At 39.0% G+C, this 23,108-nt stretch overlaps 2 protein-coding genes and 1 pseudogene across 4 annotated transcripts; 1 reads left to right on the plus strand and 2 right to left on the minus strand.

Moving 5' to 3' along the window:
* Positions 1-5,679: 5,679 nt before the first annotated feature.
* Positions 5,680-8,633, minus strand: LOC126628038 (uncharacterized). 2 transcript variants are annotated; one of them, XR_007625215.1, is made up of 5 exons: positions 8,133-8,633; positions 7,943-8,013; positions 7,317-7,447; positions 6,881-7,246; positions 5,680-6,598 (listed from the first exon to the last, which is right to left on the minus strand). XR_007625215.1 is itself a non-coding variant. In XM_050297614.1 (4 exons), the coding sequence occupies exons 1-3, from the start codon at positions 8,174-8,176 to the stop codon at positions 7,017-7,019; spliced, it is 405 nt and encodes a 134-aa protein (XP_050153571.1). In that variant the 5' UTR covers positions 8,177-8,633; the 3' UTR covers positions 5,680-6,598; positions 6,881-7,016. The 2 variants fall into 2 exon arrangements, 1 of the variants encoding a protein (XP_050153571.1); XM_050297614.1 differs by lacking the exon at positions 7,943-8,013.
* A 498-nt stretch (positions 8,634-9,131) lies between these two features.
* LOC126607910 (ras-related protein RABA1b-like) lies at positions 9,132-11,842 on the plus strand (annotated as a pseudogene).
* A 6,367-nt stretch (positions 11,843-18,209) lies between these two features.
* On the minus strand, positions 18,210-20,423 carry LOC126628046 (linamarin synthase 2-like). Of its 2 annotated transcripts, XR_007625216.1 has the most exons (3): positions 19,784-20,423; positions 18,354-19,342; positions 18,210-18,308 (listed from the first exon to the last, which is right to left on the minus strand). XR_007625216.1 is itself a non-coding variant. In XM_050297631.1 (2 exons), the coding sequence occupies exons 1-2, from the start codon at positions 20,298-20,300 to the stop codon at positions 18,408-18,410; spliced, it is 1,452 nt and encodes a 483-aa protein (XP_050153588.1). In that variant the 5' UTR covers positions 20,301-20,423; the 3' UTR covers positions 18,210-18,407. The 2 variants fall into 2 exon arrangements, 1 of the variants encoding a protein (XP_050153588.1); XM_050297631.1 differs by having other exon boundaries at positions 18,210-19,342.
* Between the last annotated feature and the right edge of the window lie 2,685 nt (positions 20,424-23,108).

Below are 23,108 nucleotides of genomic sequence, written 5' to 3' on the forward strand. Positions count from 1 at the left end.
ACCATTGCACTTAGTTAAGTCATTCCTACCATGCTAGTTCAAGTAGGGGTTCAAGAATGGTCTCAGAAGAATATCATATTGACCATACTCGTTGCCTACCTTCACTTCATCATGTGTTTATAGGCTTTTCCTGAATGTAAGCACATACTTTGCTTACCCCAGAATTGGACGAATACGATGTATGAGTCACAAACCATTGAAGCCCACGAAGAGATGTTCAAAGCATCTCTCGCTTATCAACTTAATAATGGTTTGGTTGAGGGTTTTAGGTCTCATCACATATAAACATACATTTTAATCTTATTAAAACAATTTGCTCCTATTACAACTATTGGTCCATTTGATTGTTTTTAGTTGTATATAATACTCCCACTATGCTTATAAAACGGTTTTTAAAGTAAGAGTATATGATACTACTAACATAAGGTTTGCATTCATTGATGGACTATATAGTTGCCTTATGGCCTTAGGATGACTATGAACCTTTGATTAGATCCAACACGAGCCTAGTGTTGAATCTCGGTCTAGGGATGGTGATTGATTTTAGTTACGCGTTTAATCACATTAAGGCGTGTTGTCTTATTGGGCGTTGGACCCGCTACTCCATTTTCATGCATATCAAATAAAACAAGAAAGGAGTACTTCAAAGTAAAGATGAGCTTATGCTCTTTACAACATTTGAATAATACAAATTACAACCAAAATCTAATCTACACATTCCCATGGTTCAAACAAATTTGAAACGGCCTTTCACATAGCTCAATTATCGTAGGCTTAGGTTCATAATCACCCTTTAATTAATTAACACTTTAACTAATTAAACTTGAATGCAACATTTTCATTTGGTTTTTGTATCCATAGAATTGATTTAAATGGAGCTAAATGAAATGAAAATCCAATTCTCATTTAAAGAGACAAAACAATTTTGTTCTCAACCTAATTTGGGCCAAAATGCAATTACCACAACTTTTTGGGCTATATTGCAAAACATAAACTTTTGGGGTCACTTTGTAAAAACACAAAAGTCCACTACTTCATGTAATTACAACTAGAACCCAAAAATTTCAACAAATACAAAAACTTCATTAAAGGAGCAAAACAATTTGTCCTTTAGCGTTTCTGGACCTAAACGTAAAAACGTAAACTTTTGGGCCAAAGTGCAAATACACAAAAGTATCAAAACTTTATGTAATTGCATAAAAGCCCCAAAAGTACTCCCATTGAGGGAGCGGCCGGTTTTGGAGAGGTGAAAGGAGTGATGTGTGTGTTGATTGGTAAGTTTGACATAAAGCATGCAAGTGGTGCAAGTGGTGTGTGTGAAAAAGAATTAATCCTTACACACCCACCAATAATTCCATCACCTTTCTAAACAAATATCTAATACATTTAAACATATGAAAAACATAAAACATAAACTTTATGAAATAAATCAAAACTTTGAATCAAAACACCAAACTTTTTGTTCTTGGCAAAAACGTCAAGAACAATGAAGAACACTCATGAAAAACTCAAAAAAATTTCCATGAACATTTTTCACCCAAAGACATCCCAAAACCACTCAAACTTAAGGGAAATAACATATAACCAAACTAGGGTACATAGGGGTTCCAAAAGTTACTTGAAAACACTTTTAACAAGTCAAACATGAACCCAAAAATCCACCCTTTGGATTTGGCCGAATTTTCCCAAAAACATGGCACCAAATTTTAGCTCCAATGTTCATGCTCATATGAACTACATCTACAACATTTGAGATGGCAAATTTTCCAACAAAATTTACATTCAAAGAAACAAGAATAAAGCTTGTAACATATTACAACATTTAAATCAAAACTATGAACTACAAAACCCAAAAGGATTCACCAACTACTAGACCTAGGCTCTGATACCACTTGAAGGAAATTATGTGAAAAACATGTTCATTTAAGCAACATCTATAGCATGCAATTAACAATTAAAAGGCGGAATCATGCTTGTATGCACTTAAAAACAAAATATTAACCATGAAATTCAAAGCCTAGTAGATTGGTGAACCTTGACTCAACTTAAAACAACATTTGTTAGTTGAGAAATTATACCTTTGTAGATTCCTCTTTGCATAAGCAAAGGCTAATCACCCAAAGAGAGGGTCTTCATTCCTTGTATCTTAGATCTATGGATTTGGATGGATGAAATGGTTCTCCAAGTTCCCAAAATTGAGAACCTCTAAGTCTCTTCACCAAGGTTAGATTGGAGAAGAAATGAGTGACCTTGGAGTAGTAGGATTGCTAGCTAAACCCTCCAAGGAGGCCGGCGACTTTAGAGAGAAATGAGAGATTATGTTCTCATCCTTTCCCCAAAAGAAAACCCTAAATGAATTTTGGCTATAAAGTCATATTTATACCTTAATTCATTGGAGTAGCAAACTTGTAAATAAGTCCAAAACTCACTCCATCTCTAAATGGCCGGCCTTAGGGTATTATTGGGCTAATTGGGCCTTTGTGAATCATTATTCATTAAGTTGTCATACAACTTAAGTCAATGGGCTTGACGTTCGAAGCCCATTGGGCCTTAAGGTCCAAAACTATCCCGAGGTCTTTAACGAACTTATTCGTTTGATTAATTAACATATTAATTAATCCTTGCCATAAATAATTAAACCATTTAATTATTCTTACTCATCTCTATTGTTTCTTCAATCTCCACCTTACACGGTGTATGATCCATTAGGTTCCTTTTAGCGAGGCAGTGGGCGATTAAAACCATTTCAAATCGATTGTGAATTGAAACTTACTTTCAATTCTCCCTTTAGTGATTATACACGTCTAGGGCTTCTACAAACCATGAGTGACACCTAGCAGCATATCATGGTTACCCAAGCTAATCAGAAGAGGTGGAGAACCTATTCAGTTTAGGATTACAAATGCAATACGGTCTTTCTCTAATACAATACTCTTGACCACATTGTTTGGTTTGATAGTTTATTCATGTCTGCTATCCAATGTGATTCGTGTGCTTATATGATTACCTTGAATGTGATTTGGAACGATTTCCTAAATCTCATTCATACTCTGGCCAGAGATTCTTAATCATATCATAGAGTATTCTCCCCCAAACGGTTTGAAGGTTAGAGATCCCTTGTTGCGCATTCAATTGCCTCCATGGCTAAGTGGCTTAACCCCAACGATGCCGTGGACACCCACGGATGGGGTGACTTTGACATAATCAAAGATCAAGTACCTAACCACAAGACAACTATGATGCCTCAGGTCAAAGGACTACTTTGCATTATCCCAACCATGAGTTCTCATGTGACATGAATATGAGAACTCTTCATTGATCGTGTTCAGTGAACTCATTATCTATTGAGCACCTACATGCTTGTCTTGGTGTCAATCACACCAATGACTCGAGACTAGTCACTCTCCCTAAGAGAAGACATAGCATGTACTGATCTTAACGGACTGTCAATGCCCAATTGGCAATCCTATGATCAGGAAAGTTTAGGATATGTATACGAAAGAGAATGGTCTCATTAATCTAACTTGTTTAAATTACATTCTCCTAATTACATATTCCTTGGACTTATCGTTTAAGCATATAACATTTATATGAGACGGCTTAAAAAAAAAATCTTTGCCCTTGATATTAAACTAGATTAGTTTAACATGTGAAATGTCCGTAAAGTATCATCATATGATTGGTTTTAGGGCACATTTCCAACACTGTGGCCATTCCATACTTAGGGGCTTGATTTGATAGGAATAATCAATCCAGCTTCCGAAGGCCATATATGGATCCTAGTAGCCACTGAGTACTTCACAAAATGGGTAAAGGCAATCCCTCTCAAGAAAACAATGGGAGTAACAGTATCCAATTTCATCAGGGAATGCATCGTTTGCTGATTTGGTATACCTTATAAAATATTGAGCGACAACGGCACACCTTTTGTGAACAAACAAGTAAGTACCACACTTGATGCTTACGGGATCAAGCACCATTGCTCTATGCCGTACTATCCTCAAGGAAACTGTCAAGCAGAAGCCACAAACAAGACACTATTGAAAATCCTAAGCAAATGGTACATAACTACTTTGGGGGCTGGAGCACACATCTTCCAGACATCCTATTGGCTTATCGCAAATCTCCAAGGAACACTACGAGTTTCTCTCCCTACTTCTTGGTGTATGAGTCCGAAGCTATTTCCCTTGTGGAAATGATGATGCCCACGGAAAGAGTTTCAGCATTCAATGACGTGGAATGGTATACTGCAGCATGCGCAAGCTAGAGGTGGAAAGACTTGAGTTACTCGAGAAAAAAAAGGCAAAAGAAGCTAGGAAAGCGGCCGTATACCACCAACAAGTTATCAGAGCATACAACCGCATAGTCAAGCCGCGCAACTTCAAGGAAGGAAATGTTTTCCTCAGGACAACCGAGCACATAAGGAGGCAGATCTTCGAACCTTCAAAGTTCACCCCACACTAGGAATGACCTTTTGTGATCAAGGAAGCCTATCAAAGTGGTTACTACTACTTGACTTCGGTCAAGGAAGGTATGCTAACGGAACCTGTCAATGCAAAGTGGCTAAAGCCATATTATTGCTAAAATGCTTATGCTTATTTTAGAAAAACAAGCTCCTTTTATGGAATGCTCATTCTACTTACTCTATGAGACCTTGTAAAGCCATGCAACGATTAATGTACCCCAAATTTTAATGAAATGAAGGAGCATTTTGTCAAAATATTTGGTACATTCGTAACTAGAAGGATTTCTTCTAAACAAGTTACAATAGTAATCATGCCAAGGCTATAACAAAAGCCCACACCAAGCCTATCAATGCAAAATCAATGCTAAGCAAGCTTCTCAATGGTTCAACGCCTATGCAACATACCAAGCCAACACGCCATGCAAAACCATTGAGTAAAGCAGCTATAGCTTGCCCAAAAGCTATACTTATGCAACATGCCAAGCCTATCAATGTCATGCCAGCTACTTAATGGTTCAATGCCCATGCAACATGTTAAGCCAACACGCCATGTAAAATCATTGAGTCAAGCAACTAAAGCTTGTCCAAAAGCTATACTTATGCAACATGCTAAGCCTATCAATGCCATGTAAGCTGCTCAATAGTTCAATGCTCATGCAACATGCCAAGCCAACACGCCATGCAAGACCATTGAGTCAAGCAAATAAAGCTTTTCCAAAAGCTATACCCATGCAATATTCCAAAACCTATTAATGCAAAATCAAACCAAGCAAGGAAAACCTTTTAAAACCAACAAGCCAATCAATGCTAAGCAAGTCAAGCTTTCCTGACTTGTTCTACTTCCTTATGAAAGCTACGACATATTTTTCATCTTTCCTCAGGGAAGTTTGCTAGCAAAATGCCAAGCGGCATGATTAGCTATTCCCCCCCCTAGGAAAGCAAGTAAAAGCTCAAATCCGTGTCTCAAAAAGCTCTAAATAGAAGTCTATCTAGCAAATTTTCATGCAAGAAAAAAGCCAATATCATGGCAAGAAGATTAAAGACACCACAATCATTATGATAAAATCAACATCAGCATCCAAAGCCAAAGGAATGAGTCAAAAGAAAATAAGCAAAATACAAAGTAAAGTGGCCCTCATGGTCTTTGTTTGAAAAACAATACGCTAGCTGTCTAAAAGGAAATTACAACTGAAAGTAAAGGCGGAGTGAGGAAAGCAACTTTCTTGATAGCCTGCTACTTCAGCATCTTAAGGTTCATGCTTTGCCAAGAAAAAGAAGCCGAGGGTTTAGAAAAATGCAAACAGTCAGGCAAAACGCGTAGTGATAAGAAGGTGAAGAGTTAAGCTCAAACACCACCTATCGAAAGAACTGCTAAAGGTGCCAACATGTAATTGATCCGCTGTAAGTTGAAGGCACACCACTATTTTCTTGGATTTCCTGCGGACTAACTTCTTCAACTTAAGCTTCTCAACCCTTAGTTACTTACGCTGCAGTTCGAGAGCACGCATCAATTTGTTGACTTTGATGAATTGATCCAAGATGCCCTTCTCTTTCTCAAGCGGAAGCGTAAACATGATATCACGTAACGCTCCCAGCTTCTCAACTAAAGAACCCATTGGCATGCCCAAAGTTGCCACATCACTAATCATATCCCACCAAACATAGTAGTATGTGCTTTATGATTTCCTATGGGGAAATGCTCCATGCCATAAAACAAGGTCCCCAGTTCCTAAAAAATCATTCATCGCATGAAGGGAGATAAACCTATCAAGCTCACATCTGCATAACCGGTGCACTCAAAGAACTTGGCCTTGCCTCAGTTAGTTCGGAGCGGACCTTTAATCCCTCAAAGTCGACCCTGGAAGAGAAAGCCTCACCAGAAGGAATCAGTTCCTGAGTCGAACTTAGCACCCTGGCTTCATTGGCAATACTATGTTTGAGCTTCTTAAGGGCCTTGTGTCATGATGCCTACCCTTCCATCGAAGACTGTTTCTCAGGGGAAAGAACCTTTGGATGAGGTACGACTTTTGTTGGTTGAACATTGTTACCAATCGCAACATCTTTTGTAAGCTTGGGAGTAACGCCACTGGGGGCTTCAACACCTACTGTAGCCCCTACAACACTAGCATTCACCTGCATTGAAAACAGAGAAAATATGGACAAGTAAGGGAACAAATCAACAAGCGGAGACACAAAGTAGCACATCCCTTAGAAGATTTCCAAGATGGAACTCCAAGAAGCCAACATGCTTATACATGTACACATGCAAAAAACACGAAGAAAACATGTTAGGCAAAGTTTTGCTACTTCCTACATGCACATGCAAGCTTAAGCAAAATGTAAATACTTAAGAAGAATGCTAATAATAGCAAATACACGCAATGGCAAGCATCAACGAAGAACAAGGAAACATACCTCTGTATCTTCCGCTTCCACCTGAGCGTCATCGTTAAAAAATCTGTCGATTTCATCAAGATCAACATCCTTTGCTACTTTGCTGGTTAGTTCTCTGTCACTGACTTCACTTTCTGTGTCTAGCCTGGGGATGTCCTCAGCTTCCAATGTCAGACTTAGAACTTGTATTGCTACTTTTCTCAACTGCAAAACCTTCACTGGCTACCTCATCACCATTGGTTTCCCCAGCACTCCGTTCCTCCTCACTCATGGCGGTAATATCAAGGAACTCATGAGGCTTAGGAGTGCTGGAGGAAGTAGATGCTCGGGCACTTCTAGTTCTACAATCAGGGCAAGCACGAGTTGCTTCCTTGGCAAAAGCCTTAGCTGGAAATAAGTCATGGTTGGCATACAACTACAAAGCAACAGAAGTATGAAACAAAGGAATGGACATTACCAATCTTTAGCTTCGCTGAAAGAATCTTCACTGTTCGATTTCTTCTGAGTAAGGGAAACGTCAAGCTTGTTGCTGGAATGACTCGTCTACTGTAGTTAAGCACTTGGGGTGATTCCGTAGCCATAACGCACCTATGGAAAGCAAGCATTAAACCATATATATTACAAGCCAGTGCAACATGCAAGAAGAAACATGCAAGCATACAAAGCGAAACATGATAAGGAATCTGCCTTTGGAAAGCAAGCAAGTGTACCCTAGGAAAGTAGAAGGGTACGTTCATAAAATTCAAAGCCTCTCATGCAAAGTCTAACACTTTAACATGGGACTATTTTCCTTCCATGTTATCACGCAAAACACATGCATCTTTCCCTACACATGCCATGTTATCAAAGCCCTATAAAATCTAGTCAGGGAAAGTATGTTATGCACATATCCAAGCAAAAATAGGCTATATGTAGTCAAGCTAATCATGCCAAACAGATCGATGCAATCAATCGATCGATCCCGCTCAAGCACACATCAATATGCAAGCAAGCTAAGCTCGATGACAATTGCATAGTATACATGAAAAGCAGGATAGAAAATACAAAAAGCAAACACACAAGATTTCGAAGAAACAAGATTACCCAAGGAGTGGAGTTCAATTTCCTGAAGGTTAAAGCTACACCTCTTGTGTGCCCATACTGAAACCCAAAATCTGTAGAACACATAAGCATAGAAAAGGAGATGCATGCCTAATTTCATCACCAGGGCAACCATAAAAGGCAAAAAGAAGACCAAAAATTCAAAAATGAGTCAAAGGAAGAATTTTCTTACCTGAAGAAAACCTTGTTGCAGAGCACGAAGAAGCACAATGACATGGAGTTATCATCTGCCACGCGGGAAAAGGAAGAGTCCTATCAGGAAACCCACGTTAAAAAAGGAATCCTTTGGACTTGGGGTTGATTATTTAGCCTACTCAAGGTGTCTCATAACCCAAATCATCAAAGGGGCTAATATTGGGGCCCAAAAATATCACACACCAATCCAACCAAGTTTCGAGGCCCAATTATCATGCAAAGCCTACATTTAAGCCCAAACATATACCAAGGCGCGGAATCAATGAGGAATATGTTTATCAACATGCCATGCCACTATGATTAAGCCTAACATTCATGCCATGCTCATGCCTATTCATCATGCAATGCTTCCTTAGTCACTATTCATGTTAAACCCAAGTCACATATTCGGGGCTTGTCAAGTGGATTGTGGTGCTCTTTTAGATCTCTATATAAAGGAGTAGAGGCACAAGGATTATGGACACTCAAACAACCAATCAAATCAGCTTACTCAAATCAGCTTATCAATCTCCTTGTAGACATTTAGCTTTAGCCAAGCATCATTTGCTTTCCTTGTTTATTAGCTCTGCTGCTCACTAGTAGTATCGATCTCATTTGTAGTTTTATTTACAACCCTCAAAGTCATTCCCCAAACCACTAGAAATTGCCATAAGACTAGAGCAACTTGCCTGATCCCTCGGGAACAAGCTCGAACCTTGTATTTGGCATCCCTTTGTACTTAGAATGCTTTGTACATTAAATAAATACATTTCTGTACAACTCATTTCCAGTCATTTACTTTCCTCAGTCATTCACACTTCCAGCAACCTTGTCATTTAGTTGTTGTTACATTTCTACTAGCGGCATCAGTAGTGGCATGCTCGCACCCACCAATTTCATGTTTGAATAAATTCCCGGCATGCTCGTGAGGTCCATGGCGAATTTAGGGAGCAAACATTTTGGCACGCCCGGTGGGACCCTTATATGGAGTTAGATCATGAACAATCCATATGTTCATGATTTTTCTCAACATGGTTTCAACCACTACGTTCCGGAGTGGGAAAAGGATGACGGTGTTAAAGAATGCCCAAGCTATGGCTATGACGAAAATCACATGGAGCCAATCTATGAGTTGCCAACTTATGGGTACATGGCTGGAAAGTACTCAAGTCCCATGGGATATGATTGTCGGCCAACTAATGTCTATCAACTAAAGAATAATAATCTTGAGGATTAGCCAATTTATGGCTATGATGAAAGTTATTATTCTTTTGATGACAATCACATTCATGAATACTATGATAGGCCAACAAATGGCTTTGAGTATCAAAATGCTTCCAATGAGTACATAGAGCCAATATATGAGATGCCAACTAATGATCATCCGAATGAAAAACTCTACAATGAGGATGTGGGCAAATTAGATAAGGTGTCCAAACTCCATGTGGCAAGCATCGAATATGGTGAAAAGGTGACCAAGTGTTTTAAAAGGATGGAGGAAAGCTATACAACTTTCGGAGAAACCATGAGAAAGTTGATAGATCAAATGTGTCAAATCCCCTCTACAAAACAAACTCACCCTACTACAACAAAGGAAGAACAAATCATACACATTGATGAAGGCCAAACAATGGCCCTCCTTTTCTACCAAAAAAAAAAAAAAACAATGGCCCTCCTAATGAAAAATCCATGAAAATGGATATGGTTGTAAAAGACCAAGCTAACATATCGAAACCGATAATGGCTAAGATGAAGCTTATGGCTATTGTAGGCCAAACGCCTACACTCGGAGGGCTCGAACCCACACCTCATGTGGAGCCCGAAGAAGAAGAAAATAGTTTCCACACCGCCAACACAAGCATGTCGTCCATGCCGAGATCTTAAGGAGGACAAAGCTTGGGATCAAACATGAATGGTCTCCTCCTATGGTTCCCAAACTACATGGCATGGCCAATTAAATGGTGACTTTGATATTTCTACACTTAATTTTAAAAAGAAAAAAAGATTTTAAGTGGTGAGAGAAAAATAACACCTGGGTAGCCAATAGGCTTCACCCAACTTGCCCGAATGGCTTTCCTTTCTGTTATCCTTCTGTGCATTTTTTCTCAGTTCCTTTATTTCTCCTTTTCTCTTTCTCTTCCTTTCTTTTTTAAATCTTTGTTTCTCCTTGTTCGTTTTTGTTTGAAAGGGCCTTTCTTTTGCTTTTGGAATTGTCAGGCAACAAAAAACAACAAAAACAAAAGAAAAGCAGAAAAGAAAAATATAAAAAAATGTGTAACCTTTTCTCCTACTTTGCCCAAAAGGGCTGTAGTTTATGTTTTTGTTGCCCAACAAGGTCTTTCTTTTTGTTGTTTTGATTTGCCTGAATGGGCTCCCTCTCTCTATCTTTCATTTTCCTTTCTTTCTACTCATCTGTTTTGCTTACTTGCCTGACTTGGGCAGATGTTGTGTTGCTCGAATGGGATTTCTGTAAAAAATAAACATAAAAACACTTTCACAATTCGCACATCACTCTTCCTAAGCTCCTACCGAAAGCTCCACCACTCTGCATCTCTCTCTCTCTCCAGTGTGGGCAAGTCCAATCTCCTATCTAGGCTCACTAAGAATGAGTTCAACCTGGAGTCCAAATCCACCATTGGCATTGAGTTTGCCACCAAGACCTTAACTGTTGACAGCAAAGTCATCAAGTCTTGGATTTGGGACATTGCTGGCAAGAAAGGTATCACGCCATTACTAGTGCTCACTACCGTGGGGTTGTGGGTGCACTCCTTGTGTACGACGTCACCCGCCATGCGACATTTAAGAATGTTGACAGACGGCTGAAATATCTAAGGAACCACACCTATTCCAACATTGTTGTGATGCTTGTTGGGAACAAATCAGATCCGCTCCACCTTGTAGCTGTCTCAACTAAAGATGGTAAGTCCTATGCTGAGAAAGAATCACTCTACTTCATGGAAACCTTTACATTGGAAGCAAACAACATGGAAAACTCATTCGCTGAAGTTCTGACTCAAATATACCATATTATGAGTAAGAAGGCAGTCGAAAGGGGAGAAAACGGAACTTCATCAGTCCCAACACAAGGAGAGAAAATAAGTATAAAGGATGATATGTCCACTTTGAAGAGAGTCAGGTGTTGCTCAAGCTAGGCCTAATTAAACCATGGAAAGTGGAGGAAGGGTGCAGAAAACAGTTTTTGAAGTTTGCCCGAATGCCCGACAAAGTTTTTCTTGGTCCTTCTGCTATCCAAGATGATGTCATCAGGGTAATGTACTCTTCCCATGTCTATCACTGCAACTGCCGCTGGTCATCGATATGCTCCAGATGACCCAACTCTTCCTAAACCATGGCTAATGTGTTCTAGCAGGAATATCGCCTATGGGCGTTCCTGGCTCGAGCACACAACTCCCCGCGGAGTTGGCACTTTGGTTGTTTGTCGGGTTCTTGCTTTGTTCGTCGTGCTACAAGAAGATGACAAAGTTAATTCTGAAAGGTGCCTTTCTCGGGCCTTAAGTATAGGCCATGAGGCTTGAAGTCAAAACTAACTTAAGTGCTGAGGTGTGCCACTGCCATCTCAGTATGACGGATGTAAAATGAGTAGATTTAAGCCGATTACTTGCGCCCCAAGTTACTCTAACTTCTCATTATCTAAGGATTGTCGTGGATGAGTTAAATCCACATTAGATTTTTTTCTATGCCTTGAGATCAAAGACTTTTGTGTATCTTGTATGGTAAAAGGGCAGAGGTCCGGGTCTAATCACGGCATTAAGTGGATTCACTCTTAAGATAGTAAAACCATTTAATTAAAACCAGATCTGGGAGTAAGCTGAACTTTGAATCATTAAAAGACCTTAAATGGGCAAGATTGAACCTTGTCGGGCAAGGCTGGACCTTTCACCGTTTCTTTTCTTTGCCATTTCAGGGGTCTGAGGGTTTCAAGGGAGAATGGATGACAAATAAATTTACACAAGAGAAATCAATATTACTGGTGAGCAGCATAGCTATTAAACTAGACAAAAGATCACTTTTGTGAGGGTTGATCCTGAAAAGGATTGAGGTTGGGGGCTGACTACAGCTTTTTATGCAAATCTGGCTTGAGCAGAGTTTGTGAATTTGTTTGTTTGATTGATTGAGTGTCTTTGTCTTTGGGCCCTCTTCCTCATTTTATAGGCGAATTAGCCTAACTGCTTGTAGCTTGGTTCCTGCCCAAAAGCAACTGAGGGGTAGTGACTTACCAGCAATTTACCTACTCTGCCATTTAGAAAGTGCTTTTAGGCTGAGAGTAAGCTGATTTCCATCAAGTGTCACTTCTTTCAAGCCACTAGCCTTTGCATTAAATGTGGAATCATCATTTTGCCTTGGGCTGGGCGAATGGGTTTGATGCTGGGCCTTCGAACAGAGTCATGCCTTTTTGGCTTCTTTTTCGCGCTTCTTTTCCTTCGGTCCAAAGTTTAAATATTAACCCAAACATCATGCTTCAATGGAGCAGACCTCTTCCTCAACAACCAGATGGAAATTTTGCGAAGATGAATCTATAAAAGATGAGGCAAGCAGTGAAAAAGCCAAAAGCGAGGTAGACAGCGCGAGGAAATCCCATGAGCCCGAGCTGGTGTTGTGGCTCCAGAACGAATACATGGGTGGTGTCTTGAAACTGGAACTCGAGCGAAGAACATCAATCTACGGATCAAATTCCAGTACAGCTTCCGATCTCAATGGAATGGATCAATGAGCAACAATTGCAGGCGATATTCTTCCATTTCCCAATCTTGGGGATCTTATTTGCCCTTATTATCTCTCAGTACGGGAAGAGAAGTCTGGTTTTTGCTGGTTAGGGAGGGGAGTGTGTGAGCACTAAGCATATAAGGCAGTAAGGGTCTTTCTCTCCCTGTCTTCCTTTTTCTTTCTTTTTCTTTCTTTTTCTCTTCTGTTTTCCTTTGGCCCGAAAAAGGGTCTCTCCCTCTTTCCTCTTTCTTTTTTTATTATTTCTTTCTCTTCCTATTTCTTTTCCTTTTCTTTCTTCTGCTTTCTAAGGTATTTAAAAGAGACAAAGAAAAGTATTTTGCCCGAAGGGGCTATATATATATATATATATATATATCTAATATTTGTTATATTATATTATAATATAAGCTTGACTGCTTTTCTTCCTATAGCCCGAAGTGGCTGTCAGTATCTTTCTTTTCCTTTCTCTCATTTCCCTCTCTTTTCTTTTTTCTTTTTCTTCCTCTTTCTCCTTGTTTCTTTCTTTTCCTCTTTGTTTCACCTAGCCCGAGTGAGCTTATATATATATATATATATATATGTATGTATTATATATTATATATTATATAATATATGTTATATGAGAGACAAATAAAAGTACTTGGCAGGGCTATGTATATATATATATATATATTATTTATATTATATGAAAAGAGGCAAAAACAAAAAAACAAAAAAAGAATAGTTGCCCAGATTTGTTTATCTCTTATCACTTTTTTCCAATTTGCCCGACTTTGGACATTTTTCCAGTTTATTATCTCTACAACCAACAAGGATGCTCCCATGTTCGTTGTTGGTATCAACAAGAAGGAATACAAGCCAGACAGCAATATCCTTTCCAATGCTAGTTGCACTACCAATTTCCTTACTCCCCTTGCCAAATTTATCAACAAAAAGATCGAAGAGGTAGACGTGCCTCTTCCTTCAACATCATTCCTAGCAGCACTGTAACCGGAAAGTCATAGCAAACAAAGTTGCCCTTTATGATCAGTACATGGAATATCTTCCTCTCATTGTGCCTTTATTGTCATGGTGGGCTTTCAAATATTCCTACCTTCTGCAAGAGAAAATAGTGCTTAGTGGCGAGGCTTTTCCAGGTGTTCTTCATTCTCAATGTCTCTTATACCTGCTATATCATCAATCTTCTGGAAAAGCTTATTAGAGTCGTAAGTTTCACAAACTTTGCTCAAATTTGTAAAACTTGGGGGCTTCTGTTTACTCCTAAAATGTACCCAATTTTACTCATTTGGGCTAAATAAGGCATTTGGAGGATTATTATGCAAGAAGACTAACTTGAAAGATATTTGGCTACATCAAGTGAGATAGTTTGACATTATAATATTGATTTTCCCCTTTGTTTGAGTGGTGGAGGTTTGCCAAGAGTTTTGTTTAATCAAAACAAATGCTTGCTTTTGGATTGGAAGATAATATCCAGACATGGAAGTAGACATATGGAGGAAACAAGCCACCTTGTTTTTTTATTATTAGTTTATTGCAAATGGAGGAGACATGTGCTAGAAACATGTGGTGGAAATGCTAGTTGTCATTTTTTATAATATTTCACATGCAAGCTGGCAAATGGAATGTATTCGGGCTGGATTGGTGTTCTCAGCAAGGAGCTCTTTTAGCTCTCTATATAATGGAGCAGAGACAGAAGGATTATGGACACTCAAACAACCTTTCAAATCAGCTCATCAATCTCCTTATAGACATTTAGTTTTAGCCAAGCATCATTTGCTTTCCTTATTTATTAGCTCTGCTGTTTATTAGTAGTATCGATTTCATTTGTAGTTTTATTTACAACTCTCAAAGTCATTCCCTAAACCACCAGAAATTACCACAAGACTACAGCAACTTGCCCGATCTCTCGGGAATAAGCTCGAACCTTGTATTTGGTATCCATTTGTATTTAGAATGCTTTGTACTTTAAATAAATACAGTTTTATACAACTCATTTCCAGTCATTTACTTTTCTCAATCATTCACACTTCCAGCAACCTTGTCATTTAGTTGTTGTTACATTTCTCCATATAAGTAAAGTCTTTATTTTTAAGGCAAATAAAGTACCTTGATTTAAGTCATTCCAACTCAATAACACAATCTTTTGGTTTGAAATCAAACCCAGGCACAACCCCAATCATTCAAAACCTGTCTACCAAGGGTATCTAGTAGTGGTACGCTCGCACCCACCAATTTCATATTTGAGTAAATTCCCGACATGCCCACTAGATCCATGACGAATTTAGGGAGCAAACAGTACCTAAACCCTGAACAGAGCCTTCGTAACCAGCGGGGCTTCCCCAAATATCTGCATAAGCTGATCCGAATCTGCACAAGCACATTCGAACCCATTCGTCTCATCGCTCGCACTGTAAATAGTAACAACCCGCTCTTCACGGCCCGGGACCGTCTCGCCGATTTGAATCTTGGATTTTGTCCGCCCTTAGCTGCTTCACAATCTATTCTCCTCTCCCAATTATGCTCCCAATCTTCTTCACTGGGCATAAATAACGGTAAATCGTGAACTCCGCGTCGATCATGAATTGCTCCCTTTCTTCGCCGAGATTTCTCCTTTTAATCCCTCCTCTGCCGCCGTTGTCACTGTACTTCGACTGCGAATGAGAACGCTTTCCCTAACTATTCCTCTGGCCCGCAATCGCTATCTTGTGAACGGAGAGAGATGACGATCAAACTGCCAGATTATGCTCTATGCGTTTTGAAATCTTGGATTTAGGTTAATAAATATTTTCTTTTTATGTTATATTGTAAAGATTTTTATTATTAAGTAATTTGTTATATGGGTAAGGTGCCAATATTTATTAACAAAAATTTAAGGGTAAAAGACTGTTTACTACCTTCATATTTCGTGGTTTTCAACATTTAGTACATCAAGTTTTTTTCGTTTCAGATTCATACCTAAAGTGTAAATTTTGGGACAGTTTCATACATCTATTAGTCAAACTGTTAAATATGCCGTTAATTGTGACGTGCCGCTCATGTGGACAATGACTGAACGTCACATGTCATCCACATTTTTTTTCTTTTTTTCTTTCCTTCTTTCTTCTTTCTTCTTTCTTCTTTCTTCTTCTTCTTCTTCCTCCGACTGCAACTCTTTTTTTTTTCTTCCTCCTTCTTCTTCTTCCTTCCCCTTCTTCCCCATCTTCCTTCTTCTTTCTTCTCCTTCTCTTTCTTCTTTCTTCTCCTTCTCTTTCTTCTTTTTCTTCCTCCGAATCTGGGGAAGTTTTTTTTTTTCTCCTTCCTTCTCCTTCCTCCTTCCTTCCTCTTCTTCTTCTTCTTCTTCCTCCGAATCTGCTCAGATTCAGTGTTTTTTTTCATTCTTTCTTCTTCTTCCTCCAACTGCAACTATTTTTTTTCTTCCTCCTTCTTCCCCTTCTTCTCCTTCTTCCTTCCTCCTTCCTCATTCTTCGTTCCCCTTCTTCTCCTTCTTCCTTCTTCTTCATTCTCCTTCTTCTTCATCTTCCTCAAAAAAAAAAAAAAATCATTCATCTTCCCCAGATTCGGAGGAAGAAGAAGAAGGGGAAGGAAGAAGGAGGAAGGAAGAAGGAAGAAGGAGAAGGAAGAAGGAGGAAGAAGGAGGAAGAAAAAAAAAAGTTGTAGTCAGAGGAAGAAGGAGGAAGAAGAACAAAGAAAACAAAAAAAAGAAAAAAAAAACTGAATTTGGGCAGATTCGGAGGAAGAAGAAGAAGAAGAGGAAGGAAGAAGGAAGAAGAGGAAGGAAGAAGGAGAAGGAAGAAGGAAGGAGGAAGAATAAGAAAAAAAAAATTCCCCAGATTCGGGGGAAGAAGAAAAAGAAGGAGAAGGAGAAGGAAGAAGGGGAAGAAGGGGAAGGAAGAAGAAGAAGGAAGAAAAAAAAGTTGCATTCGGAGGAAGAAGAAGAAGAAGAAGGAAAAAAAAACAAAAAACAAAAAACGTGGATGACACGTGGCGCCCAGTCATTGTCCACATGGGCGCCACGTCACAATTAAGGTAGATTTAACAGTTTGACTAACGGATGTACGAGATTGTCCCCAAAAAAAGTTGTAGTCAGAGGAAGAAGAAGGAGGAAGAAGAAAAAAGAAAACAAAAAAAAGAAAAAAAAAACTGAATCTGGGCAGATTCGGAGGAAGAAGAAGAAGAAGAGGAAGGAAGAAGGAAGAAGGAGAAGGAAGAAGGAAGGAGGAAGAATAAGAAAAAAAAAATTCCCCAGATTCGGGGGAAGAAGAAAAAGAAGGAGAAGGAGAAGGAAGAAGGGGAAGAAGGGGAAGGAAGAAGAAGAAGGAAGAAAAAAAAGTTGCATTCGGAGGAAGAAGAAGAAGAAGAAGGAAAAAAAAAACAAAAAACAAAAAACGTGGATGACACGTGGCGCCCAGTCATTGTCCACATGGGCGCCACATCACAATTAAGGTAGATTTAACAGTTTGACTAACGGATGTATGAGATTGTCCCAAAATTTACACTTTATGTATGAATCTGAGACGAAAGAAACTTGATGTACTGAATGTTGAAAACCACAAAACATGAGGGTAGTAAACAGTCTTTTATCCAAAATTTAAATAAAGGGGTTATGTAAAAGTGAATTAAAGCGTGCAGGGTGTAAGTGTAATGTCTCAAATGTGAAAGGTTTTTGTGAAAACTCAATAAACCTCAGGGTGTGTTAGTGTCATTAACCCAACCCTTGGAGCTTCATTGATACAGACAATTAAAATCAAATGGATAACCCTGGCATTTTGAAGGTTTAAGAAGATTTTGAGAGAATTAGAAGAGCATTAGACCTATAAAAACTTCTCACTTGAAATCCTCCATGTGGGACCATAATTTTTCAGCACCGCAATAATACGTATACTTTAGAAGTTCGTCATGGACTCAACATCTCCGACTTGAGCTTATCAAACTGACCAGCGACGCCACCACATCCTGCTATGTTCAGGAAAAGGTAAGCGAAGTCCGCTGACTTCACTAAGACTGACCGTTCTTGTACTGCAAGACACAAAAACTTGATCAAATTGGGGATTATATTTGTTTCCTTATATTCTTGGAGATTCCTACAATCTAGGGATTGGCGTGTGCCACAAGTAATCATACTCCAAATATAACATAATAACTATTTCTAGATATCCGCTTGGATTCTCTTAGTTTAATACATTTCTATATCTAAAAGGTCTCTATCTCAACTAATATAATACACCCATCTAAGGTTCATCTCTGATAACGCAATTATCACATACCTTTGAATGTAACCAAACCAATGCATTCGAGGAGAAATAGAGGGAAGTACGAAGATAGAAAATTAGAGACATGATAGAGACAATGATTAACATCGACTACAACATGTGATGTTGTTTATTTATAGTGAGGGGCTACAACAACTAGAAAAACTGAGATCCAAATTATCAAACATAAACAATAAAAGGCTACACTAAATATGAAAATAAGATAAATTCCTGGTCAATAAAAGCATATTTGATAGTTCATGAAAAGGGACCAAACGTGTTCCTCATTATGTAGCAATTCATTCACCAAGTTGGAGTGCCTCCTTAAACAATCTCTCAATATTATTGTACGATGATCCTCCAACATCAGTAGCTTCAACGGCTTTTTTCTTCCATTCCTTTGCTTTTCCCCTAATCTTCATCCCCCCTTCTCCTTCTAGCATTTCCTTAACAAGTGCTTTAATTTCGTGGCGCTTCACATCGGGGCTCAGCTCCATTCCAATTTCCCACGTTGTGCACGAGTACAGACAATTCGTTTGTTGCTCTGCAAAGAAAGGCCAACAAATTACAGGCACACCATGAGATATAGTTTCAATGGTAGAATTCCAACCACTGTGTGTTAGGAAAACCCCAACAGATGGATGAGCTAACACTTGCTCCTGTGCACACCAACTTGCAATATAACCCCTATCCTTAATCTCGTCAAAAAATTCATCGGGTAAAATTGGTAAGTCACCCTTTAACACATCAGCCCTAACTATCCACAAAAATGGGTGCTTGCTATTTGCTAGCCCCCAGGCAAACTCGATCAAATGTTGGTCAGTCATCGTCGCTATGCATCCATAATTTGCGTACACAACTGAATTGGATTTCTTTTTATCAAGCCATTCCAAACATTTTGTGTCTTCTTTCCATAAGCTTGAGTTAAGTGACTTGACCAAACTGTTTTCGGGGAAATGCCTACCAAGCAAATTAAGGGGGCCAATGGTGTAAATGTTGGGGAACATTGTCGATATTACCTCTAACACTTCGTGTTCAAATTCGTCAAATGTGTTGAAGATGATTGCAGAAGAGTTCAAACAGCTCCATACTTCGGATCCCATGAAATTAAACATTATGTCGTTGAGATCAGTAACTCTAATGAAACTCGGGATGTCCTTGAGCCGAACATTTCTCATGCCTGGGATCCAATCAATTGGTGTATCGAGTGTGCCATCATGCATGAAATTCCCATCTGAAATGCATGCCAGGTGAAGCATGTGTGATGATAGATAATTATATTGATGGTTACAAGAGTAAATTTGAAGATCTCAAATGTTTACTTTAATTTGTAGTTGCTTGATAAAAAAAACTGATTTCTCATATTTTTACAGGTGCATGGTGCAAAATCCCTTGATAACTTTATCCAACAATTATATCAACTCGGTCAGGACCGACTCTTACAAATTGGAGTGATTTTATTAAAACCTAAGTGATCTCTATATAACTAATCACTTTAATGCACTGCCAAACAAAAGAATATATACTTAGAAAGGGATGTGTATGATTTAACTCAAGTGTGTCATGATAATTTATGCATGCAAAAATGTTCATACACATAATTAAACTGATTATTTATATTATGCAACGAAAGCATAAAAAAAAAAAAAAATGGTGCACAGATTACAGAAAGTACCTTTGAACGGAATGATGCCACGTTTGATGAGTTCACCGTATTGCAAGTACCCCATGAAGCCACAAGCAGAGGCAGTCCAAAATTGAACCTCTGGAATGCCTAATTCTTGAGCAGCTTGTCTCCCAAAGCCCATGACACCATCTGCAATTATACACGTAACTTGTGGCACTTGAGATGTGGTGTTGATCTTCTTCACCAGTTCTTTAAATGGGCCAAGACAAATTTTCTTAACGGAGTCACATAAAGCTGGAATATCTTGGGTTCCATCCTTATCCGAAGGGGGCAACCCGTCCGGTATGGTCTCGAACACAAAGTCTGGAAGACCCTTAACGGAGTCGGGACCTTTAGATCGAATTAAACGGTTGTGGTTGAACTCGGTGTTGATAAAGGTTATGTGGAAGCCCTTTGAGTGAAGAAGCTTGGCTAATTGCATCACGGGATGAACATGGCCTTGTGCTGGGAATGGGACTAAAACTGCATGCAGTTTTTTGGTTGCTTTTTCTACCGAACTCATCATCTCTCTTTACCCAAAACTAGGAAAGAGCACAGTTTTGAAGTCCTAGGCTTGTGTAGTGAAAAGCCAACTTCGATCTTTTGATTGAAAATGTGTGCCGGCCTTCTCTTCGGCACTTATCAATTAGTGGGTCACGTTTGTCAAATGTCTTTGTTCTTTTTTAATTTATCTTCGGCGATTATTAATTAATGGGTCACTTTTGTCAAATGACTTTGTTCTTTTTTACTGATCCAAGTCATCTGTTTAGATGCGGCAGCCTTGTATTAGATGTTAAGCAGAAAACTCCAACAATCGGATCCATATCTTGTCATTGCAAGAGAAGTAAAGGCTGCAGCAAACTCCATCACGGCATGCAGTAACTAACAGTCTCAAGGGTCAAAACTCCTCTCTACTTTTCTCTTATATACTAACTAAAAATGTTTAGAAATTAAGAAATCTTGATCTCCAAAGTTCTATCTTCTTGTCTTCCCTTTCGCAGAAGCTAAAAATTAGATACGGATCAGCTCATCAATATCCACGCCGCTAACGGAACCCAGTACTCTATAGAAGTATTACGTTATTGGTGTCTCGCGCACTTTCCTCTTTTGTTTTTCATATCCAAGAAATTACTGAATATAGCCATGTTTGATTTACACGGTCCTCATTGAAAGGTAGGTACTCCTATCCCACTATGACTTCAGCTACCAAAACTACTATGACTTAAATCAAATATTTGGTTTTAATCATTGAACAAGTACATACAGAGAACAAGTAAGTTGTATAAAAAGAGAGAAAGAAAGAAAAAAAGTGCTAAAGCAGTTCGATAATCATTTGATTTTTAACTTTGTATGACCTATGTTTCTTGAAAGCTGAAACCAAATATTTGAAAAATTGTTCCGTAATTATTTTCAGCTGTAAACCAAAAATTGTAAGCTACTTTTGTGAGTTCAAATTGAAAGAAGAGACGAGACAGATTGCCACCACCCCAAGGCCAACGACCAGAGTCGGCAGCTGAGGGATTTTTCCTTAGGTTTTCTCTCCAGAGAACGGCTAGGGTTTTAGTAATACGATTATTCTAATCTGAACAAAACGAGAGGATGGGTTTGAACGGGATCAAGGTTCTAAAAAAACGTTAGACGCTAGTCGGGCGGCGAGTTAGCGCTTAGCACCTAGGCGGCTAGGCGGGATCTAGGCAGGCGCCTAGGTGACCTAGGCGGATTTAGGTAAATTTCTTGTATATCTTGTAAATAAGTGCATATTAACACATAAAAAATTATACTTATATGAAATCTATAGATAAGATAGTAAAATAATGATAGAATACAAAAAAAGTATCCAACAAGTTCAAAATTTTAAAACACATTAAGCAAATATACCATATAATTTAAGACATTTTGAATGATTAGTAAGTTAAATTAATTAAATTCAGAGAAATAAAATATAATTCAAGATATTTTAAAAGGAAAACTAACCAAAAGTGCTTTAAAACATTAAGTTTTAACCAAAAACCATGTTACAAGTTTATTTAATGGTTAGTACAAAGTTCAATTTTAAATTTGTTTGTACCACACTTGACTAATCCCGAAACTACCGAGCACCGATCAACGTTATACCTTCAAGGACCCAGAAGAGTTTCCCTCAAACCAAGAGGCCAATCATAGCGCGACACGTGTCGACATCAGAAGCCAATCATAGCGCGACACGTGTCAACATCGGAAGCCAATCACAACACGACACGTGTCAATGTCAGAACAAAGCTAGAAACTCTCTTCTATAAAAGGAGATCATTCTCCCACAATATTTCCTAATGTCATTTGTACTAAATCATTCATTAGTACTCACTAAAGGAGAGCTTGAACCTATGTACTTGTGTAAACCCTTCATAATTAATGAGAACTCCTCTACTTCGTGGACGTAGCCAATCTGGGTGAACCATGTACATCTTGTGTTTGCTTCCCTGTCTTTATCCATTTACATACTTATCCACACTAGTGACCGGAGCAATCTAGCGAAGGTCACAAACTTAAAACTTTCTGTTGTACCAAAGTCCTCGCCGATTTTGTGCATCAACATTTGGCGCCGTCTGTGGGAACGACACTTATTCCCACTCTCTTCAGCTTTGTCAAGTTGGTTCCACCATTCGTACATTTTTTTTTGACCAGGCATCCCTTTCCAACATGGAAAGCGAAGGAAGCCACAACACCTAGAATGACACCCATCTTGCACCTGGTGCGAAGCAATGAAAGAAGGAACAAAAGAAGTTTGCTTTTCAGGCTAAAGTCGATGAGCTGGAGGTTCAGAACAACAAGATAACGATGAAGAATGAGATCATCCAAGAGCAGTATGAGAAGGTCTTCGAGATGCTCCACGAGGCTAGATATACTAAAACACACGAGCTCATCACCCCTGTGGAAGTCAACCATCAACTGGGTGCGCCCCCCAACACGGAGGGTCATTTGCCCTCGACATGGTATTCTAGTTGAGGAGCGAGTTACTTATCGAAATGGCGACCAACATGAGACTTCTCTCAACCCAGTTGCTTCGACCCGAAGCAAGAGGAGTAGAGGAAGGCACCTCCTTATAGAAGGAGTGGAAGGATCGAAAGCCATTTTTCGCGATTGTCAAGACTTCCTAAAGTAACGTTGAGATAATCCCATCCATGTAAGCTCGAAGATTAATGACCCAAGGGTCTCTGAAAGACTCGATCCTCTTCCATGTCCCAGGCCGGCTACCAATTTGGGGAAGGGGCAACAAATCCTAGAGAAACACGAAGGTATAGGGGACTCAGAGATGTTCCAACAGACATACCTTGGAAGTCAGTACGGCGAGTCC

The sequence above is a fragment of the Malus sylvestris genome, chromosome 1 (genome assembly GCF_916048215.2).
Source record: "Malus sylvestris chromosome 1, drMalSylv7.2, whole genome shotgun sequence".
Lineage (NCBI taxonomy): Eukaryota > Viridiplantae > Streptophyta > Magnoliopsida > Rosales > Rosaceae > Malus > Malus sylvestris.

What these genes read in the sequence shown, in the direction of transcription:
- LOC126628038 (XM_050297614.1), bottom strand. Translation starts at nt 8,176, where the DNA reads ATGTCATTGTGCTTCTTCGTGCTCTGCAACAAGGTTTTCTTCAG. An exon ending in TGCAACAAGGTTTTCTTCAG is followed by an intron (nt 7,448 to 8,132) that starts GTAAGAAAATTC and finishes TGCTTTCCATAG; the next exon opens with GTGCGTTATGGCTACGGAAT. An exon ending in TTCAGCGAAGCTAAAGATTG is followed by an intron (nt 7,247 to 7,316) that starts GTAATGTCCATT and finishes ACTTATTTCCAG; the next exon opens with CTAAGGCTTTTGCCAAGGAA.
- LOC126628046 (XM_050297631.1), bottom strand. Translation starts at nt 20,300, where the DNA reads ATGATGAGTTCGGTAGAAAAAGCAACCAAAAAACTGCATGCAGTTTTA. An exon ending in TGGCATCATTCCGTTCAAAG is followed by an intron (nt 19,343 to 19,783) that starts GTACTTTCTGTA and finishes CATGCATTTCAG; the next exon opens with ATGGGAATTTCATGCATGAT.